Genomic DNA, 25,195 nt, shown 5'->3' with positions numbered 1-25,195 from the left:
CCATGTGGGCTGCTACCAAAAATCCATTCGACTGAGGAATTTACGAACAAGAGAAACTTACTGCTCACAGTTCTGGAACCTAGGAAGTCCAAGATCAAGGTAACGGAAGATTGAGTGTCTGGTGAAGGCCCATTCCTCGTGGACAGCACTGTCTACCTGTCCTCACAGGGTAGAAGGGTCAGGGCAGGTGTCTGAAGCCTCCTTTATAAGGGTATCAGTCCCATTCACAAGGTCCGAGTCGTCCTGATCTTATCCCTTTTCAAAGGCTCCATCTTCTAATGGTGATCAGGTTTCAACCTGTGAATTTAGGAGGCTTACAAACATTTGTTGTCATCTGACTAAGGAGGCCTTCCGTAAAAATTCTATCAAAACTCATCCTGTTCAAGTTATTTTCTATCATGCAGGTAGCCTTTTTAGCATTTATCGGTACCTAAATCTTATTTTCTTGCTCATCCTGTTTGTTATTCTATCTACACTAGAATGTAATTCCCATTAGACTTGGAACTTGGTCGTCTTCTCAACCATGATATCCCCAGATCCTAGAACAAGCTCAATAGGGAGCTGTGGGACTGAGCTCAACAGGTGAGGGATTGGAAGAGGATAGCTCAATAGGAAGAGGGATATCAGGGGATAGAATATAAAAATAATGGTGATGAAACATGCAGTCCAGGGGAAGTAGGAAGGCTTATGTTACTGACCAGAAAAGAAATTTGCTGATGGGGAAGAAAAGGAGATCTCATTAACTTCAACATTACAAGGGTAATATTGAATCTGGTACTGTATCAGTGGGACATATCTATAGAAGAGAAAGTGGTAGTATAAAATGATGAGCTTCACCAGGACTGGACTGTAGTCACAGTAAAGGTGAAATCTAATCAGTGTCACCAGAGTGAGGTGGCCCTTCCAAAAAGCAAAGGCCTGAGCATGAGGCCAGGATGACTTTTCCTTAAATCGGCGTCTTATCCTTAGATTTTTGTGTCCATCTAGGAAGTGAGTTTGGGATTGTTTTGTTAAATATCTGGAAATCTTCAACACCACCTTATAAGTCATGTCAGTTAGAAATATCATGGTCCTCCTTACTAAATAGTCATGAATCCCCTTTCAAAGATTTGGGTTCACAAAAGAAGAAATCTGAAGGACTGTGTTCCATCGTCAGGCTTAGTTCGAAGAGGACCAACCAAAAACCAGAGAAGTAGTTTGACCTTCAGATCAAACACCGGGTAGAAAAGAAGACACTAAACTCTTGGTGGGCCCAAAGAGAGAAAGGAAAGCACCTCAGGACAAAGCAGTCACCTGCTATCAGTTTTCTGACACTTAGGGAACCTTCAGCCATTAGTTGTACTTTTCTTACCTGAAGAATTTCTTCTCACTCTTAGTGACGATCTTTGGTTTCTTAAGACAGTAGGAGATGTGCTGCCTTGAACCTTAATAAGGATAGACAGTCAAACCACAAATAGGCCTAACCCTCACTCAGCCACCACTTTTTTTTTTTTAAATAAAAGTAATTTTCTCTCTAAGAGAGAATTCCATGGCTTAAGAATGATAACTTGTCATTAAATAAAGAAAAAATAATAATTCAATTTAAAATGAATGCCAGGTGAGATTATGAGACTATGAAAGAATTCTTGGGCAGTGCCACAAAAGGTAAAATATAGTATGTATAATATAATGTGATTCATATATATTGCAAATTAACCCATTAATTCTACACATGACAGGGTTACACTTAGACATTCCCATTCATGCACACAGATTGCTCATGTCTGTCCTCCATGAGGACACTTGAAAAGAAGATGCGAGGCGAGACAAATTACCCTCCAGAGAAGTTCCACTTTATTACAAAAGGCTGTGGGCTTACATAGATCTAAGGAGAGGTGGCAGGGCTCAGGTAAATGACGGGTCACCCATTTATTGGTAAGTTCTTCCAGATGTCAGTTCCGGAGCCCACGAAATCAGTTCTTATTGGGGCTAAGGTTTCCCACCAGCAGGAGTTTTTGGCGCCGGCCGGAGTGAGACAGAGAGGAAGAGAAGCACCTCAGGCGCCATGTTGGGTTTTTGGGGTGTGGCTGCCATTATACCTTTTCCCAACAACACTGATCCCCTTTCTAGTCCCTAACAGTCCCCCTTCTACTTTCAGATCACCTTTTCATTTCATTTTGTTTTTAGTTTCCACATGTTAAAAAAAACGACATATTTTTCTTTCTGGGTCTGGATTATTTTACTTCACATGTCCTCCAGTTTCACCCATTCCAACAACTGACAGGATTTTATTATTCTTTATGGCTGAAAAAAATCTCCATTGTGTATGCCTGCCATATTTTCTTTATTCTTTCAACTACTGACAGGCACATAGGCTGTTCCCATATTTTGTCTATTATATATGCTGCCACAATAAACACGGGCATGCAGCGGTTCCTTTTGTAGGCTGACTTCAGTTCCTTCAGATGTATACCCAGGACTGTGATAGCTGCATCATAGGGTACTTTTGTTTCTATTTTTTTGAGGAACTTCAATACTGTTTTCCAAAGCACATCCCCACTAAATGTGTATAAGGGTTCTTTTTTCTCCACATCCTCATCAGCATTTGTTGTATATATTTTTTTCTGTCTTTTTATGAGGTGAGATGGAATCCCTGGATTCTCAATGGAGTTTTGATTTGCATTTCCCTAAATGCAAAGAGAGGGGAAGGTATCAAGCATTTTCCATATAATTATTGGCCATTTATACTTTGTCCTTGAGAAGTGCCTATTCTGGTCAGTCGTCCTTTGTTGTGGCTTGACTTGTTTGTTTTGTAGTTAAGTTTTTGCAGTTTTTTTTTTTTTTAACATGTTCTGGATAATGATCCTGTTAAATGTATACCTGATAAAGGTTTTTCTCCCACTCAATAGGCTCTCTCTTCTTTCTATTCATTGTTTCCTTTACTGTACAGAAGTCTTTAATTTGATTCTTGCTTTTGTTTCTTGAGCTATTTGAGTCCTATTCAGGAAATCAAGCAATGTGACAATATCTTGAAGTGTTCCTCCTCTGTTGTCTTCTAGTAACTGCAGTCTTGGGTCTTATATTAGGTCTTTGATCCTTTTTTTTTTTTTTTTTTGGTGTTGGTGTTGGGGATTGAACCCAGGGCCTTGTGCATGCAAGGCAAGCACTCTGCCACCTGAGCTATAACCCCAGCCCTCTTTGATCCATTTTTGAGTTGACTTTTGTTCAGGATAAGAGACAAGGATCAAGCTTCTGGCTTCTACAGGTGGATATCTGGTTTACCAGACAGCATTTGTTAAAGAGTTTGTCCTTTCTCTAATGTATGTTTTCGGACATTTATCAAGAATCAGTTGACTGAAGATACCTGAATTTTTTTCTGAGTTCTCTAGTCTATGCCATTGGTTTACAGGTCTATTTTTTTTTTCTTTTTTGGGCAATATCATGCTGTTTTTGTTACCATATCTCTGCAGTGTGTTTTGAGATCAAGAATTTTGATGCCTCTAGCATTGCTCTTTTTATTCAGAATTGTTTTGGCTATCTGGGGTCTTTTGTGCTTTCGTATGAATTGTAGGATAGTTTTTTATAGTTCTGTGAAGAATATAGTTGGTCTTGTGACGGAGATTTCATTGAATTTATAGATTGTTTTGAGTAGTATGGAAATTTTACAATATTAATTCTCCTGATCCATGAATATGGGAAGTCTTTCCCCCTTCCAGCTGCTTCTTCAATTTCTTTCTTCTGTATTTTACAGTTTTCATTGTAGAGCTATTCCTACAGCCTTAGGTTTATTCCTAGGTTTTTATTCTATTTTATTTTGTTGATTGTAAATGGGGTTAACTACTGATTTCTCAGCAAGTTCATTATTGGCTTATGGAAAAGCGATTGATTGGTGTATGCTGATTTTGTGTCCTGCTACTTTACTGAATCTGTTTATCAATCCACTAAAAGTCTTTAGGATTTTGTATGTATAGAATTATATTGTCAGCAAACTGGAAAAACTTGACTTTGTCCTCTTCTATTGTATACCTTTTGTTTCTTTCTCTCACCTCATTGCTCTAGCTAAAACATAGTGTTACACTGAATGAGGACGGTGAGAGTAGACATTCTTGCTCATCTTAGAGGAAATGTTTTCAGTTTTCTCCATTCAGTATGATGCTGGCTATAAGTTTGTCATTATAGTTTTTATTATGTTGGAATACAAAGCTCAAATACTAATTTATTCAAATACTAATTTATTCAGCATCCCTTTTATCATAAAAGGATGTTGAACTTTATCAAAGACTTTTCTACATCTATCAAGATGATCACGTGATTTTTATTTTTGACTCTATTTTAGTTCTTCTTTAAGAGTCTGATAAAATTTACAGTGAAGTCACCCAATCCTAGACTATCTTTGTTGAGAGTCTTTTTATTACTTCTTCTTCTTCTTTTTTTTTTTTTTTTTGTACTGGGAATTGAACTCAGGGAAGCTCAACCACTGAGCCACATCTCCAGCCCAATTTTATTTAGAGACAGGGTTTCACTGAGTTGCCCAGTGCCTCACTTTTGCTGAGGCTGCCTTTGAACTCGAGATCCTCCTGCCTCAGCCTCCTGAGCCACTGGGATTACAGGCATACACCACCATGCCCGGCTTTGTATTACTTTAATAACAAGCTATGAGATTATAAATCTATTTAGGTTTTTCTGTTTCTTCTTGGTTCAATTTTAGGTCAGATATCCAGAAATTTGTCCATTTCTCCTCAATTTTTCAATTTATTGGCATATAGATGTTCAAAATATTCCCTAATGATCTCTGGAATTTCAGTGATGTTTATTGTAATGTCTTCTTTTTATCTCTAATTTATTTATTTAGTTCTTCTCTTTCTTTTGGTTACTTTAGATAAAGGTTTGTCAATTTGGTTTATCTTTTCAAAGAACCAACTCTTTATTTCATTGGTCCTTTGTATTGTTCTTTATTTTATATATTACCTATTTCTACTCTGATTTTTCTTCTACTGATTTGGGGTTTGGTTTGTTTTTATTTTTCTAAGACTTTGAGATGGATCATTAGATTATGTACTTGAGAGCTTTTATTTTATAACGTAAGCACTGATGGCCCTAAACCTCCCTCTAAGGGTTGCTTTTGTTGTATTCCATAAATTCTGGTATGCTCTGTTTCAGTTTTCATTTGATTTTTAATTTCTTCTCATATTTCTCCAGTGAGTCACTATTTGTTCAATAGTGTGTTTTTCAATCTCCATGTATTTGTAGAATCCCTGTGGTTTAATTTGCCATTGATTTCTAGTTTCTTTTCACTGTGATCAGATAAAAGGCAAGAAATTATTTCCATTTAAAAAATTTTGTTAAGACTTGCTTTGTGGTCTAACACAGAATCTATTTTGGTAAAAACTACATCTTCTGATGAAAACATGTATATTGGGCTGTTATTGGGTGGAACATTCTGCAGGTGCCTGTTTAGAACATTTGATCTATGTGTAATTTAACTATGATGTTTCTTTGTTGAGTTTTTTGTCTGAATGTTTTAATGGTGAGAGAGGGGTATTTAAGTCATCCACTATTATTGTACTCAGGCCTACTTCTCCCTTTATATCCAATAGTATTTGTTTCATTCAGTTAGGTGCTCCAATATTTGGTGCATATACATTTATAATTGTTGTATCTTTTTAAAATTTGTACGCCACTTATAATTTTTCTTTAAAGCCTCATAAACAGGTGGGTGGTGTTTGTTTTCATTTCCTATCATTTTTTAAAAAAATTATTTGTTTTAATTAGTTATACATGACAGTATAATGCATTTATGCATTTGATATATCATACATAGATGGGATATAATTTCTCATTTCTGAGTGTACATATTGTAGAATCACATTGGTCAAGCAGTCACCTACATACATAAAGTAATAATGTCTGTTCATTCTACTGTCCTTCTTATCCCCACATCCCCTCCCCTCCTCTCCCTTCACTTCCCTCTACCTAATCTAAGGCGACACTATTCTTCTCTAGTGCCCCCCCACCTTATTGTGAATTAGCATCCATATATTAGAGAAAACGTTCAGCCTTTGGTTTGGGGGGATTGGCTTATTTTGCTTGGCATGATGTTCTCCAACTCTATCCATTTACTGACAAATGCCATAATTTCATTCTTCTTTAAAGCTGAGTAATAGTCTATTGAATATATGTACCACATTTTCTTTATCCAGTCATTGTAGCAACACACAGCTAAACCTGTCAGGGTCAGTCCGGATGAACTGGGCTGGCATGAAAAAAATCCCCCAGAGACAGAGAAACAACTTTTTCCTTTGGGCTCTGTGATGTATCCTCTGACCCCGTTCCCACAAAGGAGGCAAGGCAGGCAAGAAAGAGAGAGAGAGAGAGAACATGCCTCGCACTGGGGTTTTATTGGGGGAGGCTGTTCCATGGAATATTCTATCCCCCCAAAGGGTAAAGGGGTAGGATTTCAAAGGAGTAGGTGAGTGTAACTCAACCCCAGCTGGTGACGTCTCCTCCTGGAGCCACGCCTGGGGTAACAACACCCACGTTACTGCACCTGGCACTGCCCTGCCAGACGGAAGGCAATAACTGTTCAGTTCCCCGGGGACTCAGGACTTAAAGGCATGTTCATCCAGGACAGCTCCCCACGATTCATCTATTGAGGGACACCCAGGTTGGTTCCATAGTCTAGCTCTTGTGAATTGAGCTGCTATAAACATTGATGTGGCTGCGTCACTGTAGAATGCTGATTTTAAGTCCTTTGGGTATAAACCAAGGAGTGGGATAGCTGGGTCAAATGGTTTGTTACATCTTCTTGATGAATTGTCTGATCCAACAATATAGTGACTTTCTTTGCCTCTTCTGTTTTTTTTTTTAACGTCTATTTTGTCACATGTAAGTAGAGCCGTTCCTGCTTCATTTTGGATTCCATTGGATCTTACCTTTTCCTGTCCTTTCACTTTCATTTGCATACACATGTGCAGATGAGGTGATTTTCTTACAGGTAACTTAGTTGTAGGTATTGTATTTTAATCCATTCAGCCAGTCTGTGCCTTTCAGTTGGAGAATTAAGACCCTTTACATTCTGGGTTATTAAAAGGTATGTACCTTCTGTCTTTCTGTTGTTTTTCATCTGGTTGTTTTGAATAATCTTTGTTTACTTCTTCCTTATTTGTCTTAGAAGTGTGATGGTTTACTGCATTGATTATGTTTGATTCTCTCCTATTTTTCATTTGTGTGTCTTCTAGTGAGATTTATTCTTTTGTGTGCTTTCATGGTTGTGTCTATTTTTCTTCTTCTTCTGGATATAGGATTTCCTTAAGTTTCTTTGTAATGCCAATCTAGTGGTCATGAATTATCTTAGATTATGGTTATCTTGGAAGGTCCTTAATTAACCTCTAGTGCTGAAAGATAATCTTGTTGGATATAGCACTCTTGGTCAGTAGTTATTTTCTTACAGGACTTGAAATGCATCATTCCATCCCCTCCTGGCCTTGAGAATTTCTTCTGAGAAATCTACTGATATTTTAATTTATATTATCACCATTTTTTCCCCTCATGGATAATGTGTGGTGAAATCTACTGATATTTTAAATGTGATTTGGACAAATAACCTAGTCAATAAATGGGCTAAAGAACTGAACAGACACTTCACAGAAGAAGTACAATCAATCAACAAATATATGAAAAAATGTTCAACATCACTAGCAATTTGGGAAATGCAAGTCAAAACTACTCTTAAGAATTCATCTCACTCTAGTCAGAATGGCAATTATCAAGAATACAAGCAATAATAAATATTGGCAAGGATGTGGGGCGGGGGAGGTACACTCATACATTGCTGTGGGACTATAAACTGGTACAACCATTATGGAAAGCAGTGTGGAGATTCCTCAGAAAACTTGGAGTGGAACCACCATTTGACCCAGTTATCCCACTCCTAGGTTTATGCCTAAAGGACTTAAAAAATCAGCATACTACAGTGACACAGTCACATCAATGATTATAGCAGCTCAATTCACAATAGCTAAACTATTGAACCAACCTAGGTGCCCCTCAACAAGATGGGATAAAGAAAATGTGACATATATACACACAATGGAATATTACTCAGCCTTAAAGAAGAATGAAATTATGGCATTTGCTATTAAATGGATGGATGTGGAGCCTATCATGCTAAGTGAAATAAGCCAATCCTAAAGAACCCAAGGTTGAATGTTTTCCTCTGACATGCAGATGCTAATTCACAATAATGATGGCAGGGCCAGGGGCTAGGAAAGAATAGAGGCAATTTGGATTAGACAGAGGGAGTGAAGGGAAGGAAGGGGGTACAGGAGTAGGAAGGACAATAGTATGAATTGGGAAATTGTGACCTTATGCGCACATATGACTACATGACTTGTGTAATCCTATATCATGTACAACCAGAAGAATGAGAAGTTGTATTCCATTTCTGTATGATATTTCAAAGTGCATTCTATTGTCTAATTAGAACAAATTAAAATAAAAGAATTAAGGGAAATGCCAGTAAAAAAGATCTATAATGGGATGACAAGAGAGCTAGTTTGTGATAAATGTTGAGTTCAGGAGGTTCTATGGGTGATTCAGCAATTTATGTTATCGTCACCATTTTTCCCCTCATGGATAACGTGTGGTGAGTGTATATGATCAGGATGGCGTTTTCCTGATGCCGTGAAATGTACTCTTGGGTAAAATGCTAAAATACTAAAATAATTTGAAAAAAAAAGTGGGTTGGTGCTCCTCTTTTGAAGATATTAACATTCTTTCTTTGTCCCGTATTTTGGCAATTTAACTGTAATAGGTTATGGAGAGGTTTTTTGGTGATCGCGTCTGTTTGGGGTTCTAAATGCCTTCTATGCCTGGATGTCTGGGCCTGTCCCAAGATTGGGGAAATTTTCTATTATTTCACTGAACAGGGTTTTGTTCTGCTTGGTTTTTGCCTTCCGCCTGTAGCTTCTTCCCCTCAGGCATGCTGATGATGATGCAGATGTCTGATCTGTGAATGATGTTCCAGAGATCTTGTAGGTTCTGTACATTCTTGATTATTCTTTGTTTCTGTTTGAATGTAATACTTAACCAGATCTCTCTTTGAGTTCTGATACTCTTCCTTCCACTTGAGCTAGCATGTTGCTGAGGCTTTCAACAAAGTTTTAACTGACTGACCAGGTTTTGCATTTATAAGATTTCGGTTTGGTCCTTTTTCAAAATCTTTTCTTTACTGAATTTCTCATTCACATTCTGCATTCTCTTCAATTGTTTACCTGTAGTCTCTTGAAATTCATTGAGCCTTTTAGAAATTACTCTTTTGAATTCTTTATCCATCATTTCACCCACTTTGATAGATCTACAAAATTATGAGATTTATGAGGTGTCATATTGCCTGTTTTTTTCGCATTTCTTGTGTTTCCATGTTGGCATCTGTTGGAATGAATAGCTCCTCCACTTTTATTTGAGGGCCTTCTTAGTAAGTAGCCTTCTCCTGGTGATATCTTAGGGTAGTGGTTTGTTCTGCAGTGTTGGGTTTAAGTCCAATTGGACTTTGTAGTGTAATCTCCCTGTGGCTTCTGGGCTGAGATGAGTGGATTTTGGCAGAATACACACTGTATCAGGGCCCGAGCAGCCCACTTTCTCGGTAGGTCTTATGAGACTGGGGTCCCTCTGGTAATTCAGGCAGATGTGGTACAGAGGTGACCCTCTGGGATTATTCCTGCAGTCGGAGCAGAAGCCCCTATCAGGGAGGGGGATTTCCACAGACACTGATGACATTGGCTGTTACTTGGAAGAGATTCTGATACTGGCTGTGCAATCATGGTGAAGGGCCTGGAACTTTACCCTCTGTTTACACCCTGGCACAGTTCCTGGTGTGTTTCATGTGGGGAGCCAGGGACCAGGATCCCAGCTCCCCCTCTGGCACTCACATCTAGTCTTGTGCAATCTGAGAGGGTGTGCTGGTGACAAATGCTGAGGGCCCTCATAGGTGCCATGTCCACAAAAGTAGTCTTATTCCTCTCTCCTGTTACTGTGGGGGTGACTGTCCAGAGCTCCCTAGCTGTGCCCACTGGGGGATGGTCTTTGTCTGGGCATTTTGTCCTCCCTGTTCTTAAATTGACGTTATCTCCCAAGGTTCAACTGGGGCTAGGTCATCACTAGAGCTAGGCACAATTACTCTCCCCGGGCTGGAGGGTAGCTCCATGGCAGAACCCAAAGTGTGCACAGTAAACAAATAAATATTTAAAAATAAAAGCACCAAAACAGTAACAGCAGTGGCAATAAAAATAACAATAGGGTCAGGCACCGTGGCACATGCTTGTAATCCCAGCAGCTCCAGAGGCTGAGGCAGGAATATTTCCAGTTCAAAGCCAGCCTCAGCAACTTAGCAAGGCTCTAAGAAACTCAGTGAGATCCCATCTCTAGATAAAATATGAAAAAGGACTGGGGATGTGGCTCTATGGATAAGCACCCCTGGGCTCAATCCCTGGGAGAGGGACAGAGGGAGGAAGGGAAAGAGAGGGAGGAAGGGAGACAGAGGGAGGGAGGGAGAGAGAGGAAGGGAGAGAGAGAGGGAGAGAGAGAGAGAGAGAGAGGAAATACACAGAAAAAAATAAAAATTTTTAATTTTAAATTTACATTTAAGAATATAAAGCAGGGGAAAAGTTAAAAATCAAAGGGGAAGGGGAAAAGAGAAAGCAAATTAAAAAATTAAAGAGAAAACACACACACACACACACACACACACACTCCAGTTCTTTCTAATCATGGTGTGCACCACTGTGTATTGAGAAATGACCTGTGGCTGGAACTAGTTGGAATTCTTCTCAGCTACTTTGCACAATGGAATGAGTTAACATGGAACATGGAGTTCTCCACTCAAAGAGTTTCTCTTTAGCTCTTTGGGCTCTGCACTACAAGCACTGGCTGAATGCTGGTGCTGTGGCTTGTCCATGCACCCCCTGCAGGTGGGATGGGGTAAGGAACCCACAGAGATCTGTGCTGGAAGGACTGAGGGGCAGCAGCTTCCATGTGATCTACCACCCATCATCCTGATGCTCTCAGGCTTAGTTCCCACACAAAATCACATGTGGCTTCCACTCCTTTGGACTTAGTTGACAGGTTTTCAAAACTGCAGATTTTAAACTGCTCCTTTCCACGTTGCCATCCTGTTTCCCATAACAGAATTCTCAGGGTGTTTGTGTCAGTCTTTCCTCAGGCAAAGTGGTGCATGAGGGAGCTGCTCATACAAGCACTGAGAGTAATTGTCACAGATGTAGCAAATTGCAGGAGCCTCTGATTCCCAGAGCAATAAACTCAGATTCTTCTCAGCTCTACGGGAATATACTAGTGGGAAGTGCACAGAACTTACCCAGATCTCACTTACTGCGCAGTTCCTAGGTCTCTTGTCTGTCTTGACTGTATATCTGCTAGGTGCTGAATTCTGGGCTCACAGAGCTCTCTGGGACTCTTCCTTTTCCCCATCCCCACCGGAGTGGGTATTCCTGCTCCCCCTGACATGCTGCTGTGTGATCAGTGCTGGGGTCTCTTTCTCCCAGCCCCTGGTATCCAAAATCTTTGGGTTTCTCCAGGTCTCTTTCTTCCCTTTTGTTGAATTCCAGCACTCTCCCACAGTCACCCATCTCGGTAAGCAGCTACCCACCTGCTGACTTAATGCTATCTCATGGAGAAGCAGGCAGGTGCTGGGTGCCTCTCATCTGTCATCTTGAATTCCCAGTACAATATGGCGATGCTATAATATAATGATATGTTTTAATATAATTAATCACATAATTATTATACAATTAAAGTACAGAATAATAATTTATCATTTTATATAACTATACATAATATTTATTATGTAGTTATATAAACATATAAATAAGTCAGCTTGAATTGCTTTCTCAGGGCCAGGATATATTGGTATACTGAAAAATCAAATTCCATAACTTTATTTCCCAGATATAAATAAAATGGATAATATTCTGTTGTGTTGTTTTGTTTTGTTGCAGCCTGGAAATGAAGTGTATCCTAAAGATGAGAATGGCAAGTGGTTGTATCATAAATCAGATCTGTGTGCCACTTGGGAGGTATGTTCACATGGTCTCTTATTTTAAAAAAACTACATTTTCAGGGCTGTGATCAAATTGTTCCTGTCAGGTTTATGGCAAACCATAGCCTTTACTCCCAGTGGAAATTAACAGTCAGAGCCAGTATTTCTAACCCTAAGTACGGACACATGAAATCTCCATTCCTGGTGCTGATGATTCTTAGTTTTGTTTTGCTGAGGAGAAGAAGGCCAAGGAAAGGGAAGGGGAAGGTGTGGAAGTAGGAAAAAAAAAGAAAAGGAGATCTGTTCTCATGGAATGGCAATTGAAAATATGTAAATGAGATATACAAATTTTAAAAACTGAATTGAAAAAATTAATTCTATAATGTCTAAAAGAGACAAAATGATACATCAAAGCTAAAAAATAATTCTGATTCTATGTTTGAACAAGTTGTTGGCTCCTTCCCCAAGATCACAAAAGTGGGGAGTTCTAGGAGAACGAGAGTTTTGAATTCATGGAGATGGGAGGGACCCTTTGAGCTGGCCTGTTTACGAGGCGGTGGACGCTGTGACCTAGACAAGAAGGCGACCCAACAGGCAGTGGGATGATAATACACGCAGGAGAGAGTACTGGCCTTCTCTCTGCACTTTCTTCTCCTCTGCCATAGTCAGAAACTCACGCTCAACATTCACACACCATTCCAAACTCCAAAGGCTAGGAAATCACATGAATATGTAGTTTACATTGAATATATCTCTCTATACACTCTCTCTGGGAAGTAACAGTTGAAGATCTGAACTACAGTTTTGAGGGTGCAGGAGGCACTGAGTTGGTTTTCTGGTATCTACGCTGTCCCTTCAGGAGACGATACACACATTTACTCTGGAACTCCCTGTTGCTGACCAGGTTTGGAGGCTGGTGTTCCAGTCTGCGGGACTGCCTGAGAGAGTGGCCCAAATCCCTAGGAGAAGATGAGTTCACAGTCCAAAATGACAAGGCACTGTTTCACTAGGAAATCATATATCTCAGTTGCAGATCCCAATATAAACAAAGCAGAGAACCAGTAATTTTTAAATTAGCCAATTAATATATTAAAGGATATAAGAAAAGATATTAGCAATGTGGGGAAAAAAGAACAATTAAACATTTTAAATGAGCAAAAATAATAATCAGAAAAATAAAAAATCAATGAAAGAAATTGGGATAAATAGTAGAATGGATATGGATAAGAAAAACACTTTTTTTTTTTTTTATGTTGGATGTTGAACCCAGAGATGCTCTTAACACTGAGCTACATCCCCAGACTCTTTTTATTTATTTGTTTATTTTGAGACAGTTATTGAAGCTGGTCTTGAACTTGAGGTCCTCCTCTGTCTCCTGAATAACTGGATTATAAGTGTGCACCACAGAGCCCAGCAAAGGAAACAATATATTAAATTAAAAAATCAGAGTGATGAGATTTCCCAACATGAAGAAGGAAAGAAGAAAAACATTTTGAAGAGAAAAGCTAAGAGATGCAAAAAGTGAAATTAGAATTTCCAGTATACACATAATAGAGATCTAATAAAAAAAGGAAAAAAAATAATAGTTGAGTTAAAAAAAAAAAAGAAAAAGATGCAAATCCTGGAGTACTAACAAGAAAAGACAAGAAAACACACACCTAGATGAATTGGGGTGAAATTTCAGAATACCAGACATGAGGAGAAAATGTTAAAATTTCCAGACTATTACAAACAAGCCAATGAAGGAAGCAAAATCAAATAATGAAAAACAGTCAGCCCACGAGAAGGCAGGAGAAAAAGATGGAAAATGAAGAGATGGGAAAACAGAAAACAAATAGCAAGATGAGAGATGTTAAGTGATATCAGTAATCACAGAATATATAAATAATCTAAGCATCCCAGTTCAAGACATGTTGTCAGAATGGCTAATAACCAATATCACTATACATTTTCTACAAAAAACTCATTTTAAGTTAAAAAAAAAACCACAAAACTTGTTGTGTTGGTGCATGTCTATAATCCCACCTACTTGAGAGACTGGGGCAGGACAATTGCAAGTTTGTAGCCAGCCTCAGCAATTGAGAGATATCCTGTCTTAAAAAAAAAAATTAACTTAAAAAGAATTGAGGGTGTAGCTGAGAGGTAGAGCACCCCTCGGTTCAATTCCCAATTCTGCAAGGGAAAAAAAATTTTAAAAAATTTTTTTTAAAATAAAAGGATAGAAAATGATATTCTAGGCTAACACTAATCAAAAGAAAACTGCAGTGGCAATTTTAATATAAATACTTCAGAGCAAAGAGTATTAGCAAAGATAAAGGAGTCAGTCCTAAACACTATGCACCTAATAATAGAACTTCAAAATATATGAAGCATAAACTATGAGAACTGACCAGAGAAAGAGAATAATTCATGTTCATAGTTAGAGATTTCAAAGCCTCTCTTCCATTAATTGAATGGTATAAGTATATGGTATATAATAAGTATATGGAAAATCTTTACAATATTTGAAATTTAAACATCATCAACATTTTGACCTTGTAATATTTACAGAACACTATTTTTCAAGTACACATGGATCACTTAACAAGATGGACCATTTTTTGAGAAATAAAATAAATCTCAATTTTTAAAATATTCTAATTACACCATGCACTGTCTTATCTAATTGGAATTAGGTTCAAAATCAATAAAAACCATTTGAAAAAGCCACCAAATATTTGGAAGCCTAACATGAAAAAAACCCATAAGACAAAAAGAAAACAAAATCTATGCATCCATGTCCTAGCAACACACAATTAGAAATTAACTTTTTAAAATATTAAATATTTAGAGATAAATTTAACAAAATAATTGAAAAACCTATACAGTAAAAACTACAATATGTTCTAAGAGAAATCAAAGATCTAAATGAATGGAGAAGCATACAATCCCTTGATGTTCAATATGGTTAAGATGTTAATTATTCCTAAATTTATATGAAGATTTGATGCATCTGAGTCAAAATAGAAATTAAAAAGCTAATTCTAAAATTTATATGGAAGGGCAAATAATCCATAATGGCCAAAGAACTTACAAAAAAGAAAGAAAGAAAAGAAGGAAAGGAAGAAAAGGAGGGATAAATTTGGAGGACTTCTACTAACTGATTTTGAGAATTGTAATACAACTACAGGAATCATGTCGGTGACGTATTGTCGGCATAAAGATGCATATACTCCAAACAGAGTAGGGAGTGCTGAAATAGACCTAAACAGCTCAAATGAGTTTCAGCAGAAAGGTCAGGGCAGTTCAGTGGAAGAGGGATCATCTTTTCAGTGGTGTACTGAAACTGACTCATACCAGCTTTCGAGAACTGATTGTGCAAATCTTCCTAACTCCAACACTGGTGATGTCCTGTTAGATTGACTGCCACTAGTGTGAATAGTTAGACAACAAACTGATGAACACCATAAAATGGGGCTTCTCCCCACCCACAGCCAGTTGTTAAACAATTATTTATCAGCATTCTACTGGAGGTGTTCAAAATCTTGATGGTAGTGATAATCTTACTGGTGCATCCAGAAGATTCATCAAAATGCAGGCTTCCAATATATGCAGTTTATTGTATATCAATTATAATTGATCAATTTTTTTAAATTAGAAACTTCCAGAAAGAAAGAGCTAGTCACATAAAATTAATTTGATGTGAGTTTTGTTTTATTACCAGCATCACTGGATGAAAAAAAAAGATATAGTATTTTCAAAGTGTTGAAGAATTAAAGATTGCTGTCTTTGTATTTTATATCCAAACTATAAGGAAAAATTATGTGTGATAAAAATAGCTTCAGATCTTACATGTGCTTAGAAATTTTGCTACATACAAAACCCATCAAAAGGCTATTAGGGAAAGAAAAAAAAAAGAAAAACCATTAGGGGCAATGATCTAAAAGATACTTCAAGAAATGTATAAATTGAAGGTGATCAAATTAAACTTAAAACTACTTAATATCTATAACATTGATAAGATCAAATAGTATGAAGAGAATATAGTCATAATAAACTACAATTAAAGTTTCAGTATTAACATCATAGATGTTAATAAAATAAGAAATGTGGCCAGGTGTGGTGGTGCATGCCTTGAATCCTATTGGTTTGGGAGGCTGAGGCAGGAGGATAGATAGTGAATACAAAACCAGTCTCAGCTACTTAGCAAGGACCTAAGCAACTTAGAGAGACCCTACCTCTAAATAATATATAAAAAGGGCTGGGGATATAGCTCAGTGGTTAAACTTTCTGGGTTCAATCCCCCCCCCAAAATAAAAAAGTATAGACATGCTAAAATCTTGTCCTTGTTAAGGAAAACATTATATGAACATATATACTTTTTTAAAGTAAGAATTAAACAGAAGAAGTGAGAGAAACTGGAATAAGAAGTTAAGATACAAAGTCCTATTAAAAGACAAATTGGAAAAAAAAGACAAGTATTGACAGATTAAAATTAAAATGAGGCACATAAGCAGAAAGCCACCTTAAAGTTAAAACTTAAAGGGTGAAAAAGAAATATTGTTAAATGCTTAGAAAAAAGTTGATATAGTTTACTGAGAAGATGTATAATTTTAAACACATATATACTAAATAAAATATCTTCAAAATATATAAAGTAAAAGAATTGATAGAATGCTGGAAGACATTGACAAGTCTACTAGTACATAGGAAGCTTCTGACACAGAAGCCAATTTTAGGTATAATGTACGTATGTGTGTACACAGACTTATATCTATGAGAAAGAGTTTGCATCCAAACATAGGAAAACTTACATTTACCACACTCACTAGAACATTTATGAAAATTTATCATGTACTATGCCATAGAGAAACTCTCCACAGATGTCAAGAAACAGATCATCATTGACATGCTGGTATGCATCGTGAAAAAACAGGGGAAGGTACACTAGAGAATATTTTCCAAACTCATTCAATCAGAGCCCTGCCTTTCTCCACCTGCTTTTGTTTTTTTCCTTCACAGGACAGGTGTCAACCTACCCAGCTTTCCCATCTAAATAATTTACAGTTGGCCTTACAAGTATTCATCCTTGCTTCTTGTGAGTTTTATTTTATAACCTGCTGACATTTACCCTACAGGCCTTGGAAGCTTGCAAAGATGCAGGCTTGGTGAAATCCCTTGGCGTCTCCAATTTTAACCGCAGGCAGCTGGAACTCATCCTGAACAAACCAGGACTCAAATACAAGCCAGTCAGCAACCAGGTACAGCCTACCAGCTTCCTCTGGGGTGGAGGGGGGACCCCGATATAGTATTTAAGTAACAAGAAGCTTGGACTATGCGTCAGGAAGTGTTGTTGCTCCACAGGAATCTCATCAGAGGATCCTGGGCAAATCTTAATTTCTGTCAACTTCTGTCTTTAGGAAAAAAGATTTGTAAATTCAAATCTAGGCAAAAGTAAGCAAAAAGGTTTTTGAAGCAGAAAAGGAATGAGGTGGAAATAAATCAGACTTGCCAGATATTGACACAACATGCGTATTTAAAACAGAGTTCAGTGGGGCAAGAGCCAGATATGGAGATGATGAATGTTTAGAAACAGGCCAAAGTATAATCAAAACTTAATGTAGGGACTGGGGATGTGGCTCAAGCGGTAGTGCGCTCACCTGGCATTCGCGTGGCCCTGGGTTCAAGCCTCAGCACCACATACAAATCAAATAAAGATGCTGTGTCCGCTGAAAACTAAACAATAAATATTAACCCCCCCCCTCTCTCTCTAAACAAACAAACAACAACAAAAAATCTTAATGTAGCCAGGCACAGTGGTGCCTGCCTGTAATCCCAGCAGCTCGGGAGGCTGAGGCAGGAGGATCACGAGTTCAAAACCAGCCTCAGCAAAAGTGAGGTGCTAAACAACTCAATGAGACTCTGTCTCTAAATAAAATACAAAATAGGGCTGGGGAGGTGGATCAGTGGTGGAGTGCCCCTGAGTTCAATCCTCAGTACATCCTCCCTCTCCTCAACAAAAATGAATAAGAAAATAAGTACTTAATGTAAAATAAAGTAGCACAAACTAACGGTAGAGGGATGAAGTCTTCAGTTGATGGTGTGAGAAAAACATGTCTAGATATGTAGAAATAAGCAAGCACTTTACCTTCATTGCACTCCAAAATTAATATCCTTTTGATCAGAGTTGTTTTAGTCAGCTTTTTCGCTGCTGTGACTATAGGACAACTGTAGAGGAGGAAGAGTTTATTTGGGGGCTCATGGTTTCAGAGGTCTCAGTCCACAGACAGCCAGCTCCATTCCCTGGGGCTGGAGGTGAGGCAGAAGAGTGTGGTAGAGGGAAGCAGCTCACACGGTGATCAGGAAGCAGAGAGAGACTCCACTCTCCAGATACAAATATATTCCCCATGACCACGCCCCCAGTGACTCACCTCCTCTAGCCACACCCCACCTGCCTTCAGATACCACCCAATTAATCCCATCAAGTGACTAGTTCACTGATTGGGTTAAGGATCTTGTAGCCCATCTTGCATTGTGTCACAAGTGAGTTTTGCAAACCATAACAGTTTTTTTCAAAGTAGAAATCATTTACAAATACAACAAAAGAATTTTAGTTTTCTGGGGCTATTGATACAAAGAGAAGCCATGGAAAAAATCATAAGCAAAACTGATATATTAAAGAGTATAAAAATGCTAAACTCTCAAAACACTAGAAACAGAGAGCAAGCAAAAGTAATTATGTTTTTAAATATATAGGGTTCATATCCTTATGAATTCAAAGGCTAGCGTAAATAATCTTCAAGGAGAAACATTAAGGCTCAACAGAAACAATGACAGAAATGAACAGAAATCCACAAAAGACTTATTAGAAAATGGATAAACATGACAAATGTTCAACTCACTGGTAATTAGAGAAACTTACGTTTAATGATTTTGAACTGTGTCAAATTAGTAAAGCTTTTGTGTTCTGTTTTATTATAACACTCCCATAAAGAAAGTGATAAAGTACCGTCAAGTGCCAATTGGTTCAGCCTTAATAGAAAGTGATTTGACCACATGTATCTAGAGCCCTAAAAAAATGTTAGTTATGAAAAAAAAAAAACTGGCAAAACATAATATGAAAAACTAGGGGAATGATTAATCATGAGTTGTCCGTACTATATGAAACCTTAACAAACTATATTCTGGAATGATTTTTGAGGAAAAGAGAAATGAACATAAGATTTAGGGAAAAGACCAGGATACAAAATGCAATATACAGGATGGAGGTGATTGTATTGCTAAAAGGGATTTCACTGAAGAACGGTATCTTAAAACTATGTAGAAGTGCATTAAACTACAAGGCCTTAATTCTGCGCCCTGATCTTCTATGCCATTACTTAGGTCGAGTGCCACCCCTACTTCACTCAGCCAAAACTCTTGAAATTCTGTCGACAACATGACATTGTTGTTGTTGCCTACAGCCCTTTGGGGACCTCTAGGAATCCACACTGGTGAGTAAGCGTCTCTTCAGGAATTATTCCGTGCGGTGGGGGTAGGGGTGAAGGTGATGGGAGCTCCTTCCCTGGGAGACTGGCTGAGTGATCTTGAGAAAGGAACAATCTTTTCAAGTGTTTTCCATATAAACAAATTAGAGCTGATACTACCTTCCTCCGAGAGATAAGTGTTGATCACATTCAATATACAAAATTATCTCTCAGTGCTTAACAAGTAGGAAATGCTCAATGAATCTTAGTTTAATTATTATTTGACAAAGAGTTTCTAGGGCCATGTTCCTAAATTTTTGAGTTTTTGAACCTCTGGATTCAGTGGCAGCATTTCTCTTGGATGTGTAGGATTTTTTTCTACTCAGATTCCAAGAACTGTGCCTCTGTTTCTTCTGCTCCTGTCTTCTTGCTTTTCCTTGTATGTCTACTACTAATCCTGCTAAGACTTACTGAGAGAATATTAATTCATCCTCAAAACATCAACTCCATACACTTGCCTCTCTCAGCCTCCTCCTGCTAACTGCCACTCTTCCTTCGATGAGTTCTTCATGCTCAGAGGCATTGTTACATGTGACCTCAAATGTCCCCATAAGTGACCAGGTGAAGGGGGAGGCAGGGAAGGGTGACTGATGAACTCTTGGTTCTTTTCTTCCCAGCCTAATAGGCATGTGTTGATTCTTTTTTAAGGGTGAATGTATCTTCTCCACCTTTGTTAAATGATGCACTTCTAAACTCACTGGGGAAAAAGTATCGCAAGACAGCAGCTCAAGTTGCTTTGCGTTTCAACATCCAGCGAGGGGTGGTGGTCATTCCTAAAAGTTTTAAGCCTGAAAGGATCAAAGAAAACTTTCAGGTAAGAGAATTGTTTTTTGAAGTGTAGAAAGATGTTCTGTTTGTTGCTTTGCTTTCAGAGAATGTTCTTGAAAATTGTAATTACTAACACCCAATAACTCCCCCATAACCTCAATTTCAAATGTCCCCTTCCCCTGGCTCATCAATTATTCCTCTCTATTATATAACTCCAGCCAACAAAGAAACAAGCTGTAACCTCCAATTAAAAAAACAAAATCCTATGTTTGTATAAATATGTCAAAATAGACTCTGCTGTCATGTATAACTAAAAAGAATGCATTTTAAAAATATTTAATGTAGACTCACTTTTTTTCTCTAGAAGTTTGACTTCTCTCTTTCCATTTACAGCAAACCCCTTGAGAGAGAAGTCTGTTCTAGTTGCCCTCAATTTGCTTCGCTTTGCATCTCTTAGACCCATTCAAACCAAGACTTTACCCAAACCGTCCGAGGGGAACAGAGCTGATCAAGATGCAGGGACCTTCTCATAGCTAGTCCTCATAATTAGCTCCCAGTCCTTGTCCTACCAGACCTTGCCACCAGATTTAATACAGTTGCTGCCTCTCCTTCTTGAAACATTTCCTGTTATGGAAAACTCTAAGAGATGCAGGTGCTGAGGAGCCTATCAGGAGTTTGGTTTTCTAATGTGAACTCTCCATGCACTTAAGACCACAGGAAAAGAAAAAAGTATCATTGAAAAATCAGTCCACATTAAACAAGGGAAATCAGTGCCTAGGAGTAATGCAGAGAGAGAAAATTTGGAAGTTTATCTTAAAATTGAAACCAAAGTTTATGAAAGCAAGTGTGCTTATTTTATTCTCAACAAAATTTAGCTTCCAATTGCATATGTACACTGACTCCTAGAAGAAACAAAGTGAATCGAGTGTTGATGTTTCAAAATATGCTTTAAAATTATGTGAAAACACAGGATGATGTCCCATATTTCTCAAAGGCTTTTACAGAATGATCATAAAGAGAGGGCTTTATCTGAAAAGGATTCTTAATCCTTGGGATTTTTTTTCCCTCCCAGTCTTATTCTTTTGGTATATCTCCCAAAGTAGATTTGAAACTGTGCCAGATTCTTATTTTTAAAAATTGTGGCTATAATTAGAATAAATCTCTGAAGTCTTGTCGTTAGACTTCCTGGCTTTTCACAGGAATGGAAATCAAGGCACAAAGGAAGTTTGAATAGGATTCATTTTTTAAGTGATTAGCTTATTCATGATGTTTTATATTATGAAGTTTTTATTCCTTTTTCTATCTCATAAACTCCAATATTTCAGTGATGAATAATCAAATAAAAACATTCCTTGAAAGAAAAACACTTGGAAATAATCCATGGAGGAATGATTTAAATAAATCATGTTAGGTGTGTACTATGAAAAGTGATTAAATTAATAACATCAGCCTATACATTTTGATTAAAAAAGACCACTAGTATCACTAAGACACTGCATAAACACAGAAAAGTTATAGGATAATAAAGATATTCTGTGTTAACTACCATTTTCTTCCTAATGTGCTTAATATCTGTGAGGAATATATAGGAGGAGAAATAAGACAGGGTGTTGAGTGACGAGAGGAATTTTCCCTTTTTAGTCCATATCTATTAATTTAGTTGTGTATATACCAAAAAAGCATAAGTATTTCTGAACTTTTAAAATTTATAAATCATTAAGTATGTTAAAATAGAAGTTAAAGGGTAGAAAAATAAGCAATAGAGAAGAAAATTATAAACAGATTAACTGTTAAAAATAAGTGAAAATAAAATATAAATATGCTAATGAAGGACAATTACAAAACCAGAGTGCAAAAAGAAATGTATAAAACTAAGAAAAAACAATAAGAATGAAAAAGTAGAAAAGACATTAACAATGATGAGAGAAAGTGTTTCACAGATAAAACAAAGCACGTCAAAAGGTTAAAAGCCGGAAATTTTAGAGACAAGAAAAAATATTTCTTTTAAATGAAAAGTGTAAGAAGGCAGTAGTCCATAATCAAAAATTCAGCATCATATATGGAAATAAAAAGAGTTCTTTGGAATTTCAGATTGCCTGAACATGTGTTGTTTCAGAGCACTTGCAGTTGCCTATAAGATATCCTCAGCATGACTGTCTTAAAGACAAAGAGCAGAGAGTCCTGCTCCACATGATGGGTGGCCCCCAACACTAACCCAACTCGGACAACCCCAAGATGCTGATCCACCTCTGAAGGGACCCCACTGCTGGCTCTGTTCCCTGATCTAATCTTGACCCAAGACTACCTTCAAGAATATTCTTTTGAAAAAAAAAAAAAAGTTCTTTTGTTTTCATTATTTCAGATCTTTGACTTTTCTCTCACTGAAGAAGAAATGAAGAGCATTGAAGCCTTGAATACAAATATCCGCTTCGTGGAAATGCTCATGTAAGTTCTGGAGGATGGCTGGTCTGGCACTGCTCCTTAATATTGGATTGGCAAGTGTCAAGGAGCACTGGGGTAAAGAATGGGCAGCATGTTCTGAATACTAAACACACCTGGGTGAAATACTCCCCTGAAGGAACTTCCTAGAACATCTTATGACATCCTGTGACAGGTTAAGGCATGGCGGACTCAGCACCTCTAGGGAAATTAATTCATAATGTACCTATGTCAAAACAATGGCAGCACAAACATGGAAATAACATTTATTTCTTCCTAAAAATCAAAGCAATGTCCAAATTAGAGAAAATTTATTTAATTTTTTTTCTTTCTGGCAGAGAAGTATAATGATGTATGAGAAAGAGCCCAAGAACATAGTTTCATACAAATACTTTCTTGCTAATAAGACTTAGAAGTTATATTCCTTCAAGGCATTGCCAAGTTCAACCAATTAACTAAAGTAGCCCTTTATTTTCTAAACATTGCAGGTCTTTTAAAATAAAAATAATGTAATTTATACACATACATATGCAAATGTATATATTTGTATTCCCCCCACACACTTTTCTTCTTAATCACTCTCCATTAATCTTTCCAGTTCTTCAAGTCATTTTAATTGCCGTCATCTTTTGCAATCTTCTCTTACAGTAGACTTTTCAAAAATGCTCATTAAGTTGATCCTCATAGTTTGGACACTTAATGATCTCACTGCTTTTAATGAGACAGAAAGTGCTCTGACTGGGTTAATATTGAGTTTATGAATTATTGTCACAGAATAATTTCCTAATGTAAGATTTCAAGAAGGGGAATTGGTGGACATCCAAAGTTCCACCCAGCCTCAACCAAAAAAGAAACAAACATAAAACTACCAATTATAGGATACTCAGCGACTCTAGAAGAGAAATGATTTCTACTGAATAAATATCGTTAAGAAGAAATGGTAACATGTAATCAACCCACCAATCTACTGATTTTTTTTAACAGGCAGGTGGTGACATTATTTGACATTTGATACATTGAATATTAGTTCTGACAATATTGGGGGCAAAATAACTCATCCAACTGGAGAAATAAATAAGCTAAAATAAAGACTAGCCTCCATTAATCAAAAAAGGTATTATTTAAGAGTGCTGGGCCATGCATCTTTTCTTGTTTTCATTCAGTTGATCATTGACATTTGAGAGCCTTTTTAGAAAATACCTTTTAGTGTTCGTGGTACTTGCAGAGAACTGGATCTTGGCTGTTCAATGACAAGGACACACACATACTCCACATTTTTATAGACTCTTTCACTGTTGTTATTTAAGAGATAAGAGCATCACCATCAGCACAAAACAGTACTTCACATGCAAAAGTGGTGTTTTAATAAGCTTTCTTGCTGCTGTGACTTAGACACAACCAGAACAATTGTAGAGGAGGAAAAGTTTATCTTAAGGACTCATAGTTTCAGAGATCTCAGTCCATATACAGCCAGCTCCATCATGGAGGAAGAGTATGGCAGAGGGAAGCAGCTCACCTGGTGATCAAGAAGCAGAGACTCTACTATCCAGATGCAAATATATCCCCCAAAGCCACGCCCCAGTTCCCACCTCCCTCTAGCCACACCCTACCACTTCAGATACCACTCAGTTAATCCCTATCAGGGGATTAATTCACTGACAGGGTAAAGACTCTCACAACCCAATCATTTCTCCTCTGAACTTTCTTGCATTGTCTCACACGTGAGCTTTTGGGGGACAGCACATCTAAACCCTAGCACAGGGGCAGGTAATAATAATACTTCACATGCCAACTCAGCGCTGTGCTTTGGTTCATAGCGGAAAGCCAATGTGGTGGCAGCCAGTCCTTCCACACCCTGTCCCTCTCCCCTGCCACCTACTTTCACATCCAGTGTACTGTCCAGAGCCCCAGGTAAAGGTGCTGGCCAGAGGGGAACTGGGGGAAGAGGAGGGAGAGAAACAGCCAGTGCAGGAGGTGGGGGAGGTCATGGGATTCTCGCAGCTGAGTGAACCGTTTTCCTTTGGTAAAACTGTTTTGGCAGGTGGTGTGATCACCCTGAGTACCCCTTTCATGACGAATACTGACTTCAGGGAGGACTCCCCGGATTTCCCTCTCCCTTGGGTGTCGGCGCCTTGGCTGGTGTTTCCTGGATATGGAAATAAAAGGGGTTTCACTGTCCTCTGATGACGTAATGATGGAAATGTTCCACACTTATCTTTTGTGACCTTTACTTAGCTATGAAGAAAAAATGTTTAAATCTGAAATAACTCAGTAATTATCTAGTAGCATAGTTTTTAGATCAGTGTCTTCTATGTTCCAGACAGAAAAACTTTAGACTTTAGAAAATATTTGAAAGGCAACATATAAAGACAAATAACACATGGATATGGGCACTATCAAAAGCCGTCTTTAACAGGATGGCAAAGAGGATGGGGAGCTGGCATGGGCCAGG

At 37.8% G+C, this 25,195-nt stretch overlaps 1 protein-coding gene across 3 annotated transcripts in view; it reads left to right on the top strand.

Moving 5' to 3' along the window:
• Akr1d1 (aldo-keto reductase family 1 member D1) overlaps positions 1–24,827 on the top strand; it is a 40,576-nt gene extending 15,749 nt beyond the window's left edge. For 2 of the 3 annotated variants that reach the window (XM_076860222.1, XM_076860223.1), the window contains 6 exons: positions 11,991–12,068; positions 17,149–17,271; positions 19,394–19,503; positions 20,185–20,350; positions 22,667–22,749; positions 24,785–24,827. In XM_076860222.1, coding sequence (XP_076716337.1) covers positions 11,991–12,068; positions 17,149–17,271; positions 19,394–19,503; positions 20,185–20,350; positions 22,667–22,749; positions 24,785–24,827 — 603 coding nt within the window. The remainder of the gene's footprint in view (positions 1–11,990; positions 12,069–17,148; positions 17,272–19,393; positions 19,504–20,184; positions 20,351–22,666; positions 22,750–24,784) is intronic. The other variant, XM_076860224.1, reaches the window with a different exon arrangement.
• The last annotated feature ends 368 nt before the right edge of the window (positions 24,828–25,195 follow it).

Source organism: Callospermophilus lateralis, chromosome 1, assembly GCF_048772815.1.
Source record: "Callospermophilus lateralis isolate mCalLat2 chromosome 1, mCalLat2.hap1, whole genome shotgun sequence".
Taxonomy (NCBI): domain Eukaryota; kingdom Metazoa; phylum Chordata; class Mammalia; order Rodentia; family Sciuridae; genus Callospermophilus; species Callospermophilus lateralis.
Note: the sequence above shows the minus strand (reverse complement) of the source record. Positions and strands in the feature narration are given on the sequence as shown.